Raw genomic sequence first — 21,966 nt, 5'->3', positions numbered from 1 at the left:
ATCTTTAGTAAACATAGGATGGCATGTAAAAGGGGCTGCTTGCACAACCAGAGTGATGGAAAAGAGAGTGAGTAAATTTGTGGCAAAAGATTTTGTGGGCAGCAATCTACTAAAATAATTCAAATAATAAAAACAATCACTACTTCCTCCAGTTGAACATGGTAAATTTTACTCTTATTAAACAAAACCACCATGAGTGAGTGGGGCAATGTACACCATATTATTTTAAACTTCTTACCTAATTATATATACTTTTTTTCTTAAAATATCTGCATGCATCTATTATACTGATACTGGTTCCTTTCCTTTTCCTGTAAAATGCACTAATGTAATTTATAATTTACTATTTTCATTCATGTTTATGCAGAAAGGGATCATTTATACTCTATAAATACAGGATAGAAACCCCCAAGAATTCTGCAACAATGGATTTTGTTAGCCATGACTGACTGCAAGACATCGCAATGTAATAATTCAAAGTTGAAAATTACAGTAAAATCAAAGCCTATAATGTTGAAAAACATATTGTTGCCACACCACATTACCAGCATGTCCAAAAAACCTCCCCAAAATCTGTGAAGCAGGTTTAAAAAAATAATGGTAGAGAACATTTTCATGATTAAATTTCATGTCTAGAGTTTAAGTCCCTCTTCTGGTTACTTAAAGGTTAAAATGTGTCTATGCAGCTTAAATTATCCCATGTTTATAATAAAGTGCAGATTTCTTTCTGTCTGAATTACACATCAGATGCCCACAGCAGGCTTAAAAAATGTCTCACGATCAAAAATTTGTTTTCAGGTGATGGTCTGAAGAGGAACTCACACCCCAGCTCTCGCTCAGGGAGCAGAAAGAACAGAGGTTACTCCATCGGGCTTGGCCGCTCTCAGTCTGGCGGCATGTCGGAGGAAGTCGAAGATGTCCTGCTGCACAACAGTAGGCTGCATTTTTTATTCTTGGCTCACATTTCAGTCCTAGGGAAGGCGCTTTCATTTCTGGATCAATAGCCAGTAGAAAGAAATGAGACACGAAGAGGTCTTTTATTCTGATGCAAGCATGGAGTATATGATCAAAGGAAGCAGTTACAGGAGCATTATTCAATGAGGAAAGAATAAGAATCATATTTATTAACTGAAATCTTGGTTCATTCAACAAGGGAAAGGTTTCGATCTTGCTTCACCAGCTCTGGGAGCTGTGAGATGTTGAGCTCGAAAAGCCGAGTGCTACTTTACATTAAAAATAATCCAGCTTCAGCAAAGGGTCACAACATTTTAAACTGATTTTTCAGTGGTGGCATAGCAACAGCGGGAGCTAAGACGAGCACGCCACTCGAACATCTGCTAGGCACTGCCGGTTAAAAAAAGAACGTGCACAGATACAGATGAGTTGCATCAGCATTATTAGACAGATACCACCCTTTTTCCACAAAAGAATGACCTCTTAGGTTTGGAATGATAAGAAATAAAACTGAGCACAGCTGACAGTTAAAATCTTTTTCATCATCGTCTCAGGTGGAGAAGACGGCGTCTCTCCGTGCAGCACCCCCTCCTCCGCCGGCTGGGAGAAGTGTAGCTTTGCGGAGGGTAAGTGTTACACATCAAACGGTCAGTGAGTTTGCTGTGCCCCCTCAATTTTCCCTCCACGAAGACCTTTGACATGCACTGTCTGGCACTTTGTTGTCGTTTTCTCTGCGGCGCGGCCGCACTGGTCCAAATGAGAAACATGAGATTATTGACATTTTTAGTCCCTGTGCTTGTCAGTGACGACAGAAGTCGACAGAATTTGGTGGCTTGTATTGACAAATGCCGTCTGGATCTTTTTTGGAAAAAAATAAAGAAACAAACAAGAAGAGTTTCACCTGGAGAGGAGAGGCAGCTATGTCTTCTGCTGTCACTTATATATCAGTGGGTGTTTTTCAGGCATTTATTATTTCACACTTAGGAGGGAAAACTAAATAAGGTGAAAAAAATGCACTCCCTCACTTCTCTCTTTTCCCTTGGCTAACTCTGCCTCTCTTTGTGTCTTGCTGTCTCCAAGTCTCCCAGAGGAGTCCCTCTGTGACCTCCGACCAATCACAGAAATCGGTGGAAAGCCTTTTTTCTGCCAGGTGGGTGATTGGAGGCTTGCTGGCTGAATTAATGTGCTGAGGCTGTGCTACCACTACATTAGGAACTAAATGGGTATTACAATTCGACTACTTCACAGGGCAGAAAATATTCTTAACATCATCTTTATCCATTCCTGTCAGCTGATTTTGGCTTTTAGCGTAAGCTGTATTGAGGTTAATGTATCAGTTGAATGCAGGGTATCATTAGCTGTGACCCTGAACTGAGTTACAATTTCTTCTCCTCAACACAAAGAGTCCACAGCCATGCTTGCAGCTCTGCCAGGATGTGTTTAGAGCTGAGACACCTAGGTTATACAATGTGCTGATGCCTGCGCAGAGTGAAACACTGTTCAAATGAATGAAAGAAAGAGGCCAGATGGCATAACTGTAAAAAATATACAATATTTTCAGCTGGTCTCTAATGGAAAATCTCCATAGCACTGGATGAAAATTGACTGATTGAAATAGCTGAGTGAAGTCTGACTTTTGCTCACCTCATCACAAGTGGCCAATCATGTTAGTTAGAAAAATTTTTAAGAAAAATGTGTTTGGCTGGAGGAGGAAAGATTTGGAGGTTTGCATAAGGGGGTTACTTCTGGGAGAGTATACCACTCTTGCAGGTAGAACATATGTGCTGAATGATGTGTAGAAAGTATTTTCTGAATCAACTCAAATTGTGACCTGATTTTGGTGTTAAATAACAGGTTAAAAGAGAAAGTTACTTAGATACAACCATACTTAATGGACAATGGAGATTTGTTAAAACGAGCAGTCAAGTTCAACATCTAAATATAACAGATTTAGCCATACGGGCAAATTTTTGTCTGCAGTCGCTTGCAGGTTAACATTATTCATTACTAGTGAAGAAAAATCAAAAGTACAAAAGGATCTGTGCGCCGATAAGAGACAAAATCATGTAAATGTTGAGACATTTTGCAAAGAAAATAATTTGAGATTATGTATATAAGTCAGATAAAGCCACTGCTACATCACTCACAGAATCTAAGCTGAGCATGTTGGTCTCACCCATATTACTGTAGTTAGATCAAATGTTGAAGCTGATGGGTGAACATGATATACTGCATTCTCAAATGAAATAACTCTGAAATCATAAGGTAGCCGTGCCCTAAGGCATACCCTGCATTTTTGTCTCTTTTTTGACCTCACATGGGTACAGTGGGTTATATGTGTTTTTATAAAATACAATATAAATGTTATACAGTTTGTTACATAAATATTTGGACATTTTGTGTAATCTTGCATCTCTACGTCCCCACAGTGGAAATTTAATGAAGAAGTGCTTGAACTTTAAGCTTATTTCAAGGGTTTAACAAAAGTATTGCATGAACGATTTATAAATTACAGTCACATAGACTCAAAAGTAACTGGACAAACTAATATAATTTTAAATATAAGAATTGTTTGTAATACTTGAATGAAAATAATTTGCAATCAGTAGACTGCATAATGTCTAAGACCATGAAAATGGGTCTCTTTGCCTTTGGTTTTGTATTTAATAACTAATAGTTTAATAAGAGATGGTGTCTTTGAGTGCAAACAGGTGGATATACAATTTCTCTGCTTAGAGAAGCTCCTTGATTGCTTTTGCAGTAGGTTTTGGGTCACTTTCCACTTGCACTGTGAAGCGCTGTCTGATCACTTATACAGCATTAGGCTAAATTGGAACAAGGTATATTGCTGTGCTATTTTTTCCAAGTATTAAAACCTTAAATGATGTTAGTTTGCCTAATTATTTTTGAGCCTTTATGCATCAAAAATGTAATTTGTAAATAGTGGTTTACAAAACCTTTGTAAAACCCAAAGGTGAGAGTGTGCAGCGTTTGATTTCAAATCCACAATGATGGAGTACAGAGAGAAAATTAGAAATTACAGAAACACTTTCACCAAGACTTTAAACTAGTGATTGAGACCATAAACTCACGAGGACAGTGTTTACAGAGCTCATAAAAAAGTGAGCCGTGTTGTTATTTTCTCATAGATTTCTATACAGTTGTACTACTTCAGGAGTTGCCCCCTAATGGTCATATAAAGGAATGCAGATATAAGGCAATTCTTCACTGATTTGACTTTTTATACCTTGAGGGTAGTTCCCCTTAAAATGTATGTGGTCTGTGCAGTTTCATATCAATCCAATAAACAGTCATTGGAGATATTTCTGCATAGACGAAGACATTTTCCATCCCTAGAAATGGAGATGCCCAGAGGCTAAAAAAACCTCATTACCATTCTTTTCCTTCACAATCAGTGGATTACACCTAATGGTGGTTTGTGTTTCACATACTTTACACTGTAATTTACTTCTGCACCCCCCTCTCCTCTTTAAGGCTGGCCCTCAGCAGGACTCGTCTGCTAACTCGAGCTGCCAAAGGATTCATGTGTCGATCTCACAGCAAGTCTGGTGATTCAATTGGAGAGAGCGACAACGAGAACAAAGACTACATTCCTCTGGTGGGCTGCAGATCTTTACATGTGAATGTTTTTTTAACGTACACTAACTCGAGCTGACAGAGACTGTGAATCTGTCAGAGGCTGTTTAGACAGAGCGAACAATGAGTTCGCTCGTTTATGCTGCTTTGAAGAGCCCTGAGGCGTAAGGTGCACAGCATGTAAGCATGCTGTATTGTAGATTTAAATGTAGCGTGTCTGTAGTCTGACATTATATACACTCAGAATAAAAGAGACTTAAATGAAATTTCTTTCTGTGTTGCAAAAGAAATGGGTATGATTGATGGATTAATAGGGTGCTTATAATATGAGCATTTAATATTATAAGACCATGACCCTCACTTCCACTAACCAAGACCTTAAAGGGAGCTCTAATTGTTCAGCACATGGCACATTGTCCGTATATTGTTTGGCACTTCCCAGATTCAGTGGAATAAAGTATGTGTCAGAAATGAATAGCTGTAGAATAAAAGATATGTAGAATAGCTGACCATGAAATGATTTCCTCTTCTTGTAACAGCGAGGTATCCTTGGTCAGAGCATCTCACAACAAGCTGTTGATTGGAGCAGAAAAAACCCCACATTGCAGAAGAACAGCATGAATATGAATCAGCTGTGGACTTGCTCCCTTAGTCCTTATTTTCTATTGATACGCATAAAGACAAACACACAGTCTGCCAACTGAAACTGATTTTAGATGCTCTCCAAATACATGCTGCCCTCTGCTTCACTGCTGAAGGATTAAAGACTGCAGTAACTAAACAAATTAAATAATTTTCTGTACAGGTGTTGTTGCAGTTGGCTTGTGGTGCATTTCCCCTGGACGCAGCTCTGTGCGATGCCATTAATGTGCCCATGGACAAGCTAAAGTGGACGTCCCCCTTCACCAGTCACCGCACCAGCCTGGGCCACTTGTCTCACTCCAGCAGCCGCCGCGCTGAGAGTGCTGATGACGGATGCAGATCACCGTTTGAGCAAGAAACATATCAGCAGCCTGCAGATCACACCGCAGGCATTCACAGCCTGTCTCATCTGTCCAGGAGCACCTGGACGGATGCTGGTCCCTCCTCGTTAGCCAGCCCATCTGCCGCTGCCAATCCCCCGCTCTCCACACTCTCCCGGGTGGATAGTGCACAGAGCTCTGGGTCAGGGGGCTTGGAAACACCATCGCCTGTAGAAAGCATGGTGTGGGCTACAGCGGTGGCCCTTGCCTGGCTGGAGCATAGCTCTGCCAACTATTTTATAGAATGGGAACTGGTAGCCGCCAAGGCCAGCATGTGGCTGAGTGAGCAGGACATCCCAGAGGGCCGAGATTTAGCATCAGTGAAGGCTGCTGCCAATCAGCTCTTCATCATCCTCAGACACTGGGATGAAAACCTGCAACTGAACATGCTCTGTTACAACCCTAACAGCGTCTGAGGCCTGTCAGTCCAAGACTGCAAGTACTCAAACCCTAACGATACTATGCTAACTGAGGCCATGCTATTCTCTGATCAGCAGTTTGTCCTCTGGAGTCTGATTTTGCGTTGCAGTTGTGAACAATGTGTGTTTTCTTCTGTTTGTGTGCTGTTCCTCCAAACATATCACAGGCTCTTCAGAGGAACTACAGTGTGTGCAAGCTGTTACCTCGCTGGTGCCATATGCTGTATCTGGATCACTATTAGCAATGGAACTATCCGAGTTATGCCACTGATTTGAGTTTGAAAGAGAAGAATGCCAGTGTTAAATTTGTAGCATGCCATCAACCATCATCATCTGAGAAAAGCTATTACTGTCATCACATTGATGTAACAAGGAGAATGCTGCAAAACTATGGTAAGATCAACTGTTCCACTAATTAGTACACGCCATTTTTACAACAGTACAACCTTTTCTGAATTGTTTGGATTGTGCTGAGGGGAAACAAATGTTGAAAATAATAATCTGGTTACTTGCCCTCAGTACTGGCACTCTTTTCTAATGCTCGGTGCCATTACATTGTTAGTACTATTTGCCATTTTTGCAGTTTAATTGTAGCAGAGAAAGAAAAATATGCAAAAAGCTAGAGAAAATATGACATAGGTTAACAATTTGTTTGAAAAAAAAATATGTGGTATATGTGGGGAAATGTGTGTATCTCTCTAGCATGTGATTTACTGTCTATATTTCATACAGTTTTTATTTTCCCGTACCTGATTATAACTGTTTTAGAGTATAAGATTTATTATTTCTTTTACTTAAAAACAAAAACACAGATGTGGAGCTGGATGCACCAGCGGTTTGCAGGTTCAGAATTATCCTCATAAGCTGAAGGTTTGCTAAGTAATAAGGAAATTTACACTAATTTAACTCTAATTCACACAGAGATCTTCCCTGTAATTTACCAGGTTTAACTGCTGTAAGCTGACATAAGCATTGTTATTAATCTGCTAGAATAAAAAAGTGATTACGCTTTAAGAGGTTTTTCTAAATGAAGCTTCTCAAAAAATAGCACGAAACCTACAGAAATAATTAGGCTTTTAGCACTAAGGACCACACTTGACTTAAAATATATCAAAAGCATTATATAGACAAAAGCATTGGGCCATGCCTCTTAAACTTTGAATTCAGGTGCCTTTTAAAATGGCTCATTCTAAAGAACCCACTGAATTCAAGCATGGTACTGTAACAGGATGTCATATCTGCAATAAGTCAGTTTGTGAAATTTCTTCCCTTCTTGCTGATTCCGAATCAGCTGTAAGTGGTATTATTGCAAAGTGGATGTGATTAAGAGCCACAGCAGCTCATACAAAGTGGCAGACCATGTAAAGATGCAGAGTGGGATGGCTGAGTGCTGAAGTGCATAGTGCATAAAGTGGCAAACACGGTGCTGACTTAATACCTGTAGAGATCCAAACCTCCACTGGCATCAGCACAAACCCTGTGTGCTGAGAGCTTCAAGGCATGGATTCAATGACCAAGGAGCTCCTGTAGGAGGGGATTTGTATTTCTGCATTAATAAATCAGTGCTGTACATGCATCATAACTGCGAGCTGTTCTGTAAACCTACGCTGTAACCTTTGCCATAACCTGACATGCTGCTCCCTGGAAATGTAACTACACGCCCCGTTGATGTAGCCCTCCCCTGTTGTAATTGGTCCGTTCAGGGAATCCTCCCCTGAGTTTCTGGTGACCTTGCTGTGGTTTTTGAATGAATCAATGGAGGCATGTGCATACAACCACGAATGTGGACGTTGGGCTCTACAAGGATTCACTGCAAAAGTCTAAATCAGTCTAAATCAGCCGTAATGTGTAGTTGGCCCAGTTATTTTGTCCATGTTGTGTTTTTATGCACTACATAAAGATGTAGGAAATACAATAGTAATTGCTAGTAGTATGGTATAACAGGCAATAAAGGAAGCTAAAAGTTATTCTGTGATACTGGCTGGAGCACACCTGTCTGTAAACATAGCCGTCATCTTTATCTCAGTGTTATAGCTCTTAATTTTCATTATTGGGTCTTGCACAGTTGCAAACTGAAAAACTCGGACCATAAAAAGAGAGACAGACAGATAGAAACAGCCAAATTACTAGAAATTAGTTGCACATCCTGCTGACATCATAATCACATATAAACATATCTATATATATGCACAATTAAATTCAATACTTTTCTTTCCCCAGAAAGAGCTTTACTTTATAAGTTATGTTATTTGAATACAGATTTTTTATTTCAAAGAACAACTCACATTTGAAAACACTGTTTTAATATGAAATCACTCCCAAAACTATAATACAAATTCTGGAGAGATCCCACTGTGGACTACAGGTGGATGCTGGGGTGTTGTAGAGTTGAAACCAGTAGACATCAATGCAGGGTTAGATGGTAAGTTCTGCATCTTAAATGGGCTGCCAATTTGGGAGTATGTGTTTGGTATATGATGGGAGAGCGAGGCATGTTATGTGTGCACGATGCAATCCTTAATGAGTTTTCAGGATTTAGTTGACTTAAATATTTTTTTATTGGAAACTATTTATTTGCACATTATAAAGCAAAATCAAAAACGGTTAAACCCACTTGTAATGATCTATAATTTAATTATCACTTATGTTGGACCTTGGATTTGCAAACAGCTGGTGCTGCCTACTCCCCAATAATATGTACAGTGACCAAAAGTCCTGCTCCTGAAATCAAAGATGAATGGCCCCTGCTAATTATCACTGTCAAAGCTTCTTTACCTCAAGTGCCTAAACAAGGTTTAAATCAGCTGAAAATGTAAAACCTGTTCATTGCAGTAACAATTGGTTCATTTAAAAATATATACACAGTCGATACCCTTCTTTCTGCCTTTTTTATTCTTCCTTTTCAGTCCATTTGAGCATGTTTCAGTATTAATTTTCTATTTTTTCCCCCTCGTTGCAGTGTTGCTTTACTCAGGTATTCCTTTTTCCACTCAGGCTGAGTTGCATACGTCCGTCTGCATGAGCACAGGTGTTTATGTTATGGTGTTTGATGATTCAATTGCCACATTGGAGGCAGTAGTGCAGTATTTCCCTCTCTGAACTGAGAAATACAATGTAGATGTCATATAGTAATATTTTTGTCCTGTAATTGCAGTATTTAGTGCAGCTGTAATTGAAATAAGTATTTTTTATGTACCGAGTCAGGTGTATGGTGCAGTATCTTTCAACTTGCTGTTCGTGCCTTTATAAATGATTGTTAACTGTTTGAGGCTGCTGAAAGCTTTTGCTGTGTCTTTATAATTGTGAATGCTCTGACCAGCTCTGAAGGTGCATGTAATAAAGTAAGTCTACAACCAAAGAGCTGGGGCTCAAGTCATTATTGTTCCTCTGCTACCATGAAGGCAGACCTCATGGACTAATACTGTGACCCTTGTCTTTTTAAGGATCTCCTGCTATGCTGATAATTCCAGGTTTACCCATTGGTTTGTCTCACTAATCTTCCTCCAAAATGAAGGAAGCACAAATGTCAATTACCAGTGGAGATGTCCATTTTGCATATACTTTATGGTGACTGGACAGTAAGTGCTGTGGGGCAAACAAACATGAACAATTTTTATGTTGATATATTGGCCAGTAATGGCTTTAGAGAAATGTCATCAAATCAAATCATATCATGTAAGTACACCACAGAGAGCACTCGATGAGCTGAGGGAAGCCACTGATTTCCTGGGCTTCCTACCTGCAGGAAATTCTATATTAATAGACATACGATTATTGCCAATATTATAAAAATGTAACCTGTAGTCAAGTACCACAATAAAGCTCTACAGAACATCTTCAGTCACATTGGTCTCACAGCCCTGTCTGACTGTGGCCTGCTGTTTATTTCAGTACATCAGAAAATTACTTGGAAACATGACACCACGGTGGCCATAAACCAGCTGTGAAATGGAGAGATTTTATTAGCGAAAAAGGATACGTGTTGCACAATGTGAAGAATTAAACTGGGAAAAAAGTAACTCTGTATGTACCTCTAAACCTATCAGTATAATGATCACCCAGCCACAAGTAAGAGCCCCACAGAGGTGCTCTTCAAAAGGAAAATCAGAAGGAAGCTCCCAGAAATATTACCGTCACAAAAAGATTTGGAGACAAGACACAAAAATCCTTAAAAAAAAAAAATCAATGGTCTACACAGGCAACAACACAGGGCAAAAATACCACCTACGACCCTACAACTAAAACACAAGGTTTTACACCTTATACATATGACCAGGATGCTACACCTGATTAGATTTTGTGAATGGAAACAAACCTAGAAGCTAGAAACCTTTCTGGTCATGCACTATTAGAGGTCACTTATTTAGAATGATGGTCCATGATGGTACTTTTATGTGTTCATCAGTTTTGACAAGGTCTCCAACACCACTGGATGAAATGCATGATGGATGGATCAACAGAAAGACCAGATGCATTTCTCAGGTCCCGTGTCAGGTCTTTGCTGTATTTCCACCTGATAGCTCTCTTGTTGCAAACATCCTATTTGATGCCTGTCAAAATGTGTTATTTTTGACACTTTTTTGTATATTCAGCTAAAGAAATTTGGACAAATTATGTGCAGGCTGCTAGTAACAAAGATACAATTTATTTAATTGGTTGTTTGCTAAATTGCTTGTTATGTGTAGAAACAATGCTGCTTCATCCCTTCAAATTACAAAAAAGGCTTTTTATGCACACTTGACAGGAGAAAAATGAGAACGTTTGGAGAAAGGGAGCAAAGTTGTTGGACTTCATGGTAAGTTTGGACAACATGCTTCTATAACTTGGTTCCAGCTGATAGTTGCACTCATCCTGCTGGTTGCTAGGGGCTAACGTTTGTATGAGTAATGATACATTCACAGCAACTGGAAAATGAAATTTTGCTCTTGCTTTGACTATAAATGCACTCTGTAAACTTACGTTTGGAGAGCAGTCTATTAAAAACTCTTTGGGCTTCACAACATTTTCCCATCACTGAACTGAAGTCAAGGTGACCTGAGCTACACTGGTTGTATTCCTTCCCCCGAGTGACACAGTACAAGTCTCATTAACAACAAAAAGCAGCCATAATGTGGGTCCTTGAAATCAAAGAGGGTGATAGTAATTAGGATGACAAGGCACCATTTACACCATCCACACTATTACAAGGTAAAACAAGCCTGGCGTGAGAGGCAGAGGGCGCATGAACGAGAAATGGGGGAAGAGAGGGCCAGCGAACGGAGCACCGGGTAAGAAAAATGAAAGCTCATTACTGCTGCGCTAATAACCGTCTTCACCCCTGTTTGAGAGATCAAACAAGACTCAAAGAGTTCCTGACATTGTGGAGTGCTTTGAAGAGCATGCACACAAAAACCCGTATTTAGATCACGATATTTTCTCAGGTGTGTTGTGATATTACGCAGCACGCCTTGATTCCAACAACAGACACGCACACACATTAAAATCACCTTAGAAAAGTTTGGACTGTGTCCTGTGTGTTGGTCCTGTTGCTAAGCTACTGACTATAATGCATGTGAAAATGTGTTGTTTGAACTAATCTTCTGTTATTTCATTTACAGTCCTATATATAGATTAGAATGTAGCATGACATGATCAGTGAGAACAGTGGTGGGTTTTACAAACATAACGCTGATGGGAGCCAAAGATTCATTTAGATTCAGGCTGGAAAGCATCAAAGTGCTCATTTAGCTCGACATGCACATCCATCTTCATGTTTTTTCCCCGCAGGTCCATTTACTCAACATCTTCAGTGACAATTATTCTGTTACATTCCAGCTACTTAAACTCGTCTGGCTTTAGAAAGGAGGCTTATGTCTGATTTAATCCAGGCCACTATATCACAGCAGTTTAAACTGGACATAAATAGCATACAGAGCAAACATAAGTAATTGCAGTGTTGGGCTGACTGCTGGCCTAGAGGCAGGTCGTGGGGCACAATAAATGACTAGTGTCTCAGCTTTGGGGTGCAGAACTTAAGATCGTGATTAGCAGTTGCTGTGCTACGTTTTCATTGCATAGCAACTGTTAGTAAGTGTCTATCTTTTTCTCAGTAATTTATGTTTATTAACCTCAATGTAACAGTCAATCCAGGACTAAACTTTGAGCCACAGTAGAGTCGCGCTGTTGATAAATTATTTAATATTTATTTAATGGATTATTTATTGTTAAGATGACCACATGAGGAAACTAAATGTTTATGTATACACACATTGGCCACTTTATTAAGTACACCTGTTTGCTAATGCAAATATCTAATTGGCCTATCACGGTCAAGATGACCTACCGAAATTCAAACCAAGCATCAGAATGGAAAAAAAGGGATTTAAGTGACACTGAATATTTCATGGTTCTTAGTGCCAGATTGCCTTGTCTAAGTATTTCAGACACCGCTGATCTACTACAACCATCTCAAGGGTTTACAGAGAATGAGTCAAAGAAAATGAGCAGTAGTTCTATTTGTGAAAATGCCTTGTTGATGTCAGAAGTCAGAGGAGATTATCCAGACTGCTTTGAGGTGGTAGGAAGTATATGGGAACAGTAACTCATGTCGAACATTAAAGGAGATGGGTTGCAGCAGCAGGAGACCACACCGAGTGACATTCCTATCAGCTGGCAGTAAACTGAGGTTACAGTTCACACTGACTCACATTCACACTCACAAAAATCAGACAAAATAAGATTGAAAAATGATGCTTGTTCTAATGAGTCTCCATTTCTGCTGGCACATTAAGAATTTGGTGTAAAAACATGAAAGCATGGATCCATCCCGCCTTATATGAATGGTTCAGGCTGCTGGAAGTGGTGCAATAATTATCACTTTGCAAGTGAAGAACAAATATTTTCTTTGAATGAAACTTTCTCAACTCCTCTGCTAGAACAGTATATTAATGACAAAGGTGGATTTTGATTTCATAGCCCTGAAATCCTCATATTTTCATGTCCCATTTTTTGTCCCAATAACTGATGTCAGATGTTTTTCCAGCTGCTATTCTGTGTGGTAGTGATCCCTGAATTTCAGCAGGAATGCACTGATTGGCACATTTCTTTTGGAAGCACATTTCTTGCGAGATGGGCACGTACTCTGTCATTTCATGTCATATTCTGCTATGCGCATGATTGAAAAATAACTGCTGAAAAACTTTCCCACCCACTTCGTCCATTCTCAGTCTTTATTGAAACTGCTTTTGCCATTCTTTGGGGTGGTTTCTGCTATTTTCTGCGAAACTCTCCTTTCAAAGTCGGGAAAAATGGGTTACAGGTTAGCCTCCACTTAGGCAATGATGACAGCCTTCCCTGCTTTTCTTCACAGCCATTAGATACAAACCAGACTTTAGAAAAATGTCTTTCTTGCAGTCTTGACTCTCGAAAACTAGATTCAATCAAAATCTGGGACAATGTCTGAATGTGTGCAGAATAAGAGACAGAAATGCTGCGTTCCCAGCGATTTGATGTAACCTCGACCCTTCATGAAAATGATCAACAAAAAGTGGTGCGGATCATTTCAGTGTTTATTACAAGTACATTAATAGTTTCACAAGTTGAACAAATCTGCTTCTTGTCGAAGTGTTGCCTTGAATGAAAATACATTTTTAAAAAAAGCTCTTGAAAATCAAGTTGATGCACTATATTGTTTGATCAAAGTGTGTCTGTGGTTCACTATGGTGCAGTTTGCATTAGTAATGCACATCCTTGCACCGCCAGCCTCTAGCCATGATTGTCATTAATTATTTAATACATTTAGGGAAGGGATGGATGGAGAGAACTTTACTTTGGTCAGAGAAACACTAAACAAGGATGAAGAAAAAACGTACATGGGATCATCTCTCTAGCAGGAAAAAGAACCCCCAAAATAATAAGCTGTATGTTCCCTTTTCTTAAAAATTGCAACCTTTCTACTGAAATGTTATTTCTCATCAGGTAGGCTTCTGGGACGAGCTCATATGCCTGCAACACAGTCTTCTTCATGACGTCATAATCCAGGCTATCTTCAATCGATAAACTGGTACACACCTCCTGGGCTTTGCCAACCAATTTGCATTGTAACAGCAGCGGCCAAAATTCCTTCGGCCAACTTAACGCGGCCGCTATACGCTCAAAAGCGTTAAAATAGGAATCCACTTCGGCCTCACGAAACGGGGGAACCAGTTTAACGTGTTTGGTGATGTCAAAACCTGTCGGGACCGCGGTGGACGTACTAGGATGACTAGAGGCAGATGTGGAGGGCTTTCGCTCCAGCTCCAAAGCTCTGACACGGAGGTGCATTGCTTGTACCTCAAGCTCTTTAGCACGGGCTTCCACCTCCCTAATACGGAGGGTCAAACGGAGATCTTCCGTAGACCGCCCCGCCAGGGGTTCCCCGGCCGTACCAGACCCAGCTGCTTCAGGCTTCGCCCCAGCAGCATCAGAGTCCGCCTCGGCTGCATCAGAGTCCGCCTCGGCTGCATCAGAGTCCGCCTCGGCTGGTAGCACGTTAACAGGCCCTTTGGGATCCGGCCCCGGCTCAGCCTCCGGAGCCACCTTCACACCCCCGCCATCAGGCTGCTCTACAGCTGCCTTCGGGGCAGGAAGAACGCCTCGCTCCACCAACTCTGCACACAAAGCGTCCCTAACCACCGCTTTGCGGGCACCATAGGACACTTGAACGTCATAACAACTAGCAATGATAAGCAAATCCGCTTTCCTGCACTTCACAATTCTATCCCACGAAGGCGAAGTAACAAAATCATCCAAAGAAAACTCCATAATTCCACACACCTACCACCCCCACACCCAAGAAAACCGCCAACAGACCAAACACACGCAAAAACCCACAGAAAAAGGCAGAGGACGAGCCCCCAATTCATGTTACGACCCGTCTAGGGCCAGGCCATAACATGAGCGAGGCACTCGCTTCCCTCCCCAAGACCCAAGCAGTCACACGCAACAAATCCGTTAAATGTGAAGTGATTTATTTACAAGGTGAATAAAGAGAACCAAAACGGGAGTGTCAACACTTCAGGGTGAGCCAAGGCCAAAACAATAAACAAAACAAACCTACACAAATCCCGCACCCCTGACCTCACCAAAATAAAGTCAAAAATAAAGACAGAGTCTGACCTCCTTAACCAACTCAAAACAGGAGAAAACGGGTGATCAAAATAAACGGCAGCTCACCCCTACCCACTCCACTTCCACAATTTTCGCACGTATACTGCAGCCAACGGCTACCACAGGACTACTGCTGGGTGATGAGGAGAAATGCGAGGACCTCTCCCGCTGTAGCACTCCAGCCTCCTTTTATTGGGCGGGTCCTCCAGCTGGATCCAATCACGCCGGGGCAGTATATCCACGCACCAATCGGAACAGGGCCCTGGCACAGCTAAATTAACATAGAAAAACACAACACCTGCACAAACAAACACATGGACATACAAGTTCGTAACAGGTGAAAAACACACATTTTGTAGCCCGTTTCTGAGGGTTGTAGTTTCAGTATGGTAAATATTTGTTTGTTGCTGACAAAGAACAGCACAGAGGCTCTGAACATGGCAGCACAAGAACAGCCCCTCAGCAGATCCATAGAGGAAGGCATCAACCCCAACCACAGGTCCCAAGACTGTGCTAAGGTGCCCCAGAGACTGTCCAGCACATGTAAGATGCAGTTGGGGCAATCTACACCGAGTCACAACCAAAAGTCTGGGATAGTGGTAAGTAAATGGCAACTTCTAATCCATATTTGGCAACATTTGTTCCACATATGGATCAGAAATTTCCAAGCTGTTATGGGAGATGGTACCAAAAATGGCTGAGAGCAAAAGATCCTTTGGGACTTAAAATTACAAACAGACAAGCAGCTGGTGGCCAATCAATCAGAAACAGTGGTGACTGAAGATTTCCAGTTCGCTGGACGTGGAGTCCCAGTTAACTGGAGCAGAAGTGGAAGGTAAAGCACAAAGGGGTCACAAATCACGCCAGGAACTAAAATTCAACAAGAATCCAGGAACATCCAAATTTGGGTGCGTCAGTAATAATATGAGCAATACAAAACATAATATAAAGCCTCCGTTCACTAGAAAAGTACTTATACTTTAAATAACTTCAAGTTTATTGAGCTAATAATGCTAAAATGCATGAATATTTACGTAAAACTATAAATACAAGACTTTCCTTTTATTGGAAAAAAGTGTTTTTGCATTGTGCTTCTTATACAGTACTGCCTGTGAAACATACAGCAGTCCCAGTACTGTAGTTTCAGCTTGATATAAAAAAGGAAGAAATAGGAAGCATAATACAAATGACAGAAATCAGAATAACATCGCAGGCAGAAATGATTAGTAAATCTCTCTCATTTGAGGTGCAGAAACCGTGAAGGTTTTGATTAACCTTGTTTTTATTGCAATGTACCAGCCATTTACTGAGAATATTTGATTCTTTTGACGTAGTAGCACTCAAATACTTGAACTGAACTGTGTGTCACCATGCCTGGAGGCTAACCGCATCCTAAAAGAAAAAGAAATCAATCCACTGCCTTCCCAGTTAATAACACTTCTCAGGAAAAAAAGGAGCTCTAAAGCAATTCAAGGTTTCCTCTCTCTAATAAGGCACTAGCAGAGAAAAATGCCATTTCCACTTATTATAAAGAATAAGATAAGTTTTATGAAGTACAAATGTGATACTCAGAAGTCTAGGGTGTAATTTGTCTGATTATTTATACAGTCTGAGAAAAACATATCAGACATGTTATTTGAATCAGGGCCAGCTGGCGCCTGAGCAGGAAAACGCGATCTTTTAAATGGCAAATTTCATTTATAAAATCTACTCTTGGCTGCTCCCTTCTTCACATGAGGCCACACCAGCAGGCAGCTCCACATATTTGATTAGGCAGATGCTTACACTGGATGCCCTTCCTGACACAAGGCGTTTGTGACTTCTCAAAGGATCAAACCAGAGAGCTTTGGTTAGTTAGGGGAATGTGTAAACCACTGCCCGCTGTAGCCTCCCACCTCAGAGTGCAGCAATCATTTCACTTCCATCAATAAGCCTGTGTGAAGCCCTCACGGTGCGCTTCTTGCACAGTCCTCATGCCGCATTGACATTCAAAACTCTTAAGCGGGAAATAATAGAAGGAATGTCTTTGATGGTTCCCTCACTGTCAGAACGGCGACTGCCCCTGATGCTAAAAGCACTGCACGACTCGACTGATGGGTTTCCATGGTGTTGAACCAGCGCTGCTGCTTTCATGTTTGCAGCAAAAAAGAAAAGGGTTGTTTGTTAATGTACCACTATTAGATGAACAATAATGTTCTTACAGATGTGATCTTTTGGTATCATTGCTTGTTTTTTTTAAGCTACATTTAAAAATAAAGTCTGTGTGGTTAAAAAAAAGTCTCGTAGCGACGATTTAAAACTGAAAAGTTCAGAGAAATAACAGAAGTTTTTGTCTTTAAGTCACACTGAACAGCAGTCTTTAGCAGTTAGAGTTTCCTTGTGAAATGACAACATTAAAGAGTTACAGAGTGGGACATCTATTAAAGCGAGAGCAGCATTTAAGATGTTTAGCTCAGATGTTCATCCCAGCAGTGATCTTTGGTTTCAGTTATTTCTGTTTTTAAATCTTCTGTGCTCCACAGACCGTTTGTGATTTTGAGGCTCCTCTGAGCTTACTTCCTGTTTTATTTTGAAGGTTAATTCCTCATGTGTTTAGAGATGTTAGATGAAGTTCACCTGTACATTATTGTCATATATTACTCCATGTAGTCCTCGGTACCCCATCTGAATGCACATCCTCAGTTTCTCTCCTCTTTTTGTAGTTCCTTTGCTCTACAGATGCAAACAGAAGAAGATGTGATAAAGGAGATGAGTCGAGGCAGTAGGTTTTTAAAATATACATATACATATATATATATATACATATATATATATATACATATATATATATATATATATATATATATATATATATATATATATATATATATATATATACACACACACACACACATATACATATAATGTGACAAGATAATATCTTTTCTAATCACATAGATAAACAGTGTAGGACCCATAATTTGATTGTCTTTAAGAAATGAAACAATGTGTTTAAAAAGCGCAAATTGCCTTCTCCCCTTGGTTTTTAAAAAAATACCTCTCATATCATGTGAAGGTTAAAAAAAAGTATTTTTAAAGACTACACCTGTACATCGCCAACAGTGCTTCTCTTGACAGTCCTTTCTCCTCCAGATGCATTTTAGGAATTGAGATATCATTCAAAATGGCATACTGGGACTGATTTCTGGTCACAGACACGAGGAAGGAGGAGAAGAGGAGGCACAAATTAAAGAAATGAGAAAAGCCTGCAGTCTCTGATCTTTCAGTCTTTCCATTCCTTGTGTTTGATTTTCTGTCATCTTTTTTTCATTGATCCTATTTGCATTTTTGTGCTGTGTTTTCCCTGCCATTTCTGTGCAACACTTTGTTCCGCATCAGTAGTCACTAAAAAGAACACGCCTCCAAATGTTTCCCCATTTAAAGAAATGCTTTTTGAAAACAAAGAGATAATCACCCTGTGCTTTCTGCGGAAAAATATACCATTTCAACAATTTTGTTCATGTTTTCCCACATTCAGTAAATACACTTTAATTATATGACATTATGTTATATGACATTTTAAATTATATTACCATTTGTAGATCACTGTGAATGTAGAAAGAAAGCACCACACTGGTCAACTGCTATTCACTGGTAGGATCTGTCAAGTGTGCCATATCACCCAGCAGGAGCTGAAAGTCTAATGAGTCTAATGAAGGTCTAAATCAAACATTATTATCTCTTGCTGAATTTCCAAATAATTTTTAAGCACTTTGTTTACTATACATTACATTTGGGGTTTTTATAGCCAAATAAAAGTGATTGTTACAATGTGTACTCTTAGTTCAAATTGCAAGCCAGGATAAAAGCAGAGTGTAAAGTCTTTGCCAAATCAAACAGGTGGCTCATCGGTAAGATTTCCATCCCGGATCAGTGAGGATATCGGTTAGGACAAAAGAGAGGGGAAAGGCATGTTTAGAGGAAGTGAGTGAGAAGGTGAAGTATAAACGTGGAGGTGAAGGCTTCTTTCTTGGTCAGTATCCTCACAGTGCATGACAATGTAAACATCACTGTTGACAGTAATGCTGGTGCTCAAGCATTTTCCCATTGCAGGCTTGAGCCTTGGTAGCATCTAGTCCGACATATCTAATACTAGAAAAACTAATCTTTCTATACTTGGTTATTCCCTTTTTATATTTCAGTTACTGTTAAAACCAAACTCATACTCTTACCTTCTTCTGCTGCATCCACAGATCAAAGCATTTCTTATGAACCACATTTACCGTGATGTTCATTTTTGTAATCAGTCAAAATGTGGAATATAGTCTCACCACGTAGTAACATGATAGAAAAATGCCACATGTAAATCTTTTTGGGCACCAGGAGTGTCCAAACTAAAACTTACAGCACTGCCAATCTGGAGTGAACCAAAGCTGTCCACTGACAGAAAAACTGACAAACCTACAATCGCATTCCTGCAGAAACACACTGCAAACATGTAAATGTCAACAGTAACACTGCAAGAAAAAAAATAGCATCATGAATATTTGTAAGCCAGTTACAGGCCGGGTGGTAAAGTGAGCTTTTAGGGGCCATCAGTACATTCAGCAGGAAGGAGTGGATAATGCTCTCTCTGCTCAATTACACTGTATGTCTGACATTTAGCTCAGGTTTCTTTAGAGACCATCCAGCATTGGCTCAATCCTTGAAAATAAATATCTGTGGACTGGCTGCTGAATACTAATCTAATGATAATGCCAAAGCTCCAATCTAATGTTAAATAATACATTTGAGGTTTCATGGCATCAAGTGGGAGGACAAAATTTGATTTTTTCCCTTTCTGTGAATAATACAGATAAATTTGAAAACACAAAGGGCATTTTTATGTGCTCAAATTGCTGTAAGATGGCTTCCTCTGGAGGCACATATGAATCCCTGCTGGTCTGAAATTGAACCGTGCACAAGCATTTTCTCCGACTTCTGATCTAACATTTTGATTTTCAGTTTCACTGACTAAAATTGAATAAAGTCATGCATTTGTCAGCGAAATGATAGTTTCATACCTTTACCTGGCCTCAAGATGAAACCTTTTGGAGCTCTAAAATGAAACAGCCAAATGAATAAAGGCACGATTCATCTGGTATAAGGAGGCAAACAGAATCCTACAAACTGCAGCTGGATTTGCACTATTCAGAAAATAACTATAATTCAGCTTTAGCAGTCACATTTTATGCCTATTCATGCTCTTTAATTCCAAGATCTGAATCACTGGTTTCCCTCACAGGCCAATACCTCCCTCTCCTGGCAGAAATCTCCACCTCCCATAGACAGCTGACTAATAACAAAAGTGAAAAACCCTTTTGCTTTTGCTCCTTTTGTATTTAACGAGGTTTCAGCTGCAAACAGTCAGCAAGTTGATTTCAGCTCCAGCGGTCGGCGGCTATTATGTTTTCACATGTTGTCCCTGCACTGTTCTCAAGCTGCCACTCTCTGTACTGTGGCTGAATGCACTAAAGCCCGAGCACCCGCTGCACGCCTCTTTATTAGCAGTCATCCAGAGGAAAGCAAAGAAAGAACACGACAGGGTAAGCTCGATCCCAGTCTTCAGAACAAGGACAGAAAGTTGTACAATTATCCCCCCCGTCACCCACCTTCCTCTCTGCAGTGTGAATTACAGCCTTTGGTCTGCCTCCTCTGCACAGATCACAACCTGGAATGAACTGCCAGACCTTACCAGTGCTAAAACAATACGACTTTAAAAGTGTCCTGCTATGCTTTTCCTCATCTACTGTCATAAATGTGCTGTTACACCAATGGGTGCTGGTATTAAACATGAGATCAATGCATGTGCGACAGATCCCAGCGAGCTAAAAGCTCAGCCAACTGCTCTTAATGCTCAGCCTCAAACTGTTTTTTCTACTCCTGTCTCTCCATGGAGTCCAAAAAAGCTTTTCAAAGAAAAATATTTCATTGTCACTGGAAACTGTGCGACTCTTCTTCGAATAGTACCCCCCTACCCCAAACTGCTCTCGAATGACAGTGTGAAGTTGTACCACACTTTATCTGGCGCCGTTTGCACTGGACCTAGTTTATTTTTAGTTTCTGCAAGAAAACGTTTTAATAGCTGTACTTGTCTTTAGACTTGCATGTTTCTCAAGTTTGCACAGTAACATCTACTATCACTATATCCTCACACGCTTCGAGTCACAGGCATAGTTTGTTTAAAGGTTCAGTATGCTGGATTTATAAATACTACTTTTTGTCATATTTGCTCAAACCGTTGCTATGTTCCAATAGTATGAATACAACAGAGATCACCTCATATGACACCTCTTGAATACCATTTGCAAGGATCAACCATGCCTGAATGAAAACAACCAATCAGAGCGGCACCTCCAACACACTATCAATAACTACTTGTGCCCATGCAGAGCAGCGCCCCCATGTTCAGCATATGGTCTCACTCAATCTAGTGCAGTTTCTGTGGGAGAAGGAGAAGTTTCAGAAATTCATAGGCTGAAAAACAACAGGCAGCAGTAATGAAGTCTCTGCAAACAGCTTGTAGGTGCCTTATCACCACCTTCTGGCAGTAGTACTATATTATCTTCTACCAGGCACCCATAAAAACAAGGGGAAATACATAAAGTTTTACTGATTTTAATATTAGATAAGCCTATCCCAGGAAGGGTACACTCTGGAGAGGTTGCAGGGCTAACACACAGACAAAGACAACCAGTCGCACTCACGTTCACACCTATGGGCAATTTAGTTTCCAATTAACCTTTACCCACTAACTGCATGTCTTTGGACTGTGGGAGGAAGCCGGAGTACCCAGAGAGAACCAGACCTTCTTGCTGTGAGGCAACAGT

The 21,966-nt window shown here is 40.3% G+C and overlaps 2 protein-coding genes across 3 annotated transcripts in view; one reads left to right on the top strand and one right to left on the bottom strand.

Annotated features, from left to right (window-relative positions):
- vwa5b1 (von Willebrand factor A domain containing 5B1) overlaps nt 1-9,342 on the top strand; it is a 33,164-nt gene extending 23,822 nt beyond the window's left edge. For both annotated transcript variants that reach the window (XM_086277610.1, XM_086277611.1), the window contains exons 18-22: nt 799-933; nt 1,509-1,580; nt 2,035-2,104; nt 4,450-4,573; nt 5,357-9,342. In XM_086277610.1, the coding sequence (XP_086133736.1) occupies nt 799-933; nt 1,509-1,580; nt 2,035-2,104; nt 4,450-4,573; nt 5,357-5,989 (1,034 nt within the window). In that variant the 3' untranslated portion in view covers nt 5,990-9,342. The remainder of the gene's footprint in view (nt 1-798; nt 934-1,508; nt 1,581-2,034; nt 2,105-4,449; nt 4,574-5,356) is intronic.
- Nucleotides 9,343-13,532: 4,190 nt separating this feature from the next.
- On the bottom strand, nt 13,533-21,959 carry LOC147305681 (uncharacterized). The gene is made up of 2 exons (XM_086278607.1): nt 18,204-21,959; nt 13,533-17,830 (listed from the first exon to the last, which is right to left on the bottom strand). The coding sequence occupies exon 2, from the start codon at nt 14,771-14,773 to the stop codon at nt 13,805-13,807; it is 969 nt and encodes a 322-aa protein (XP_086134733.1). The 5' UTR covers nt 14,774-17,830; nt 18,204-21,959; the 3' UTR covers nt 13,533-13,804.
- Nucleotides 21,960-21,966: the final 7 nt, after the last annotated feature.

Source organism: Aulonocara sp. 'chitande type north' Nkhata Bay, linkage group LG20 (assembly GCF_057382095.1).
Source record: "Aulonocara sp. 'chitande type north' Nkhata Bay isolate Kocher_YH1m ecotype deep benthic linkage group LG20, A_spYH_male_GT1.1, whole genome shotgun sequence".
Lineage (NCBI taxonomy): Eukaryota > Metazoa > Chordata > Actinopteri > Cichliformes > Cichlidae > Aulonocara > Aulonocara sp. 'chitande type north' Nkhata Bay.
Note: the sequence above shows the minus strand (reverse complement) of the source record. Positions and strands in the feature narration are given on the sequence as shown.

Coding starts and splice junctions, on each gene's coding strand:
- LOC147305681 (XM_086278607.1), bottom strand. CDS start 14,773: ATGGAGTTTTCTTTGGATGATTTTGTTACTTCGCCTTCGTGGGATAGA.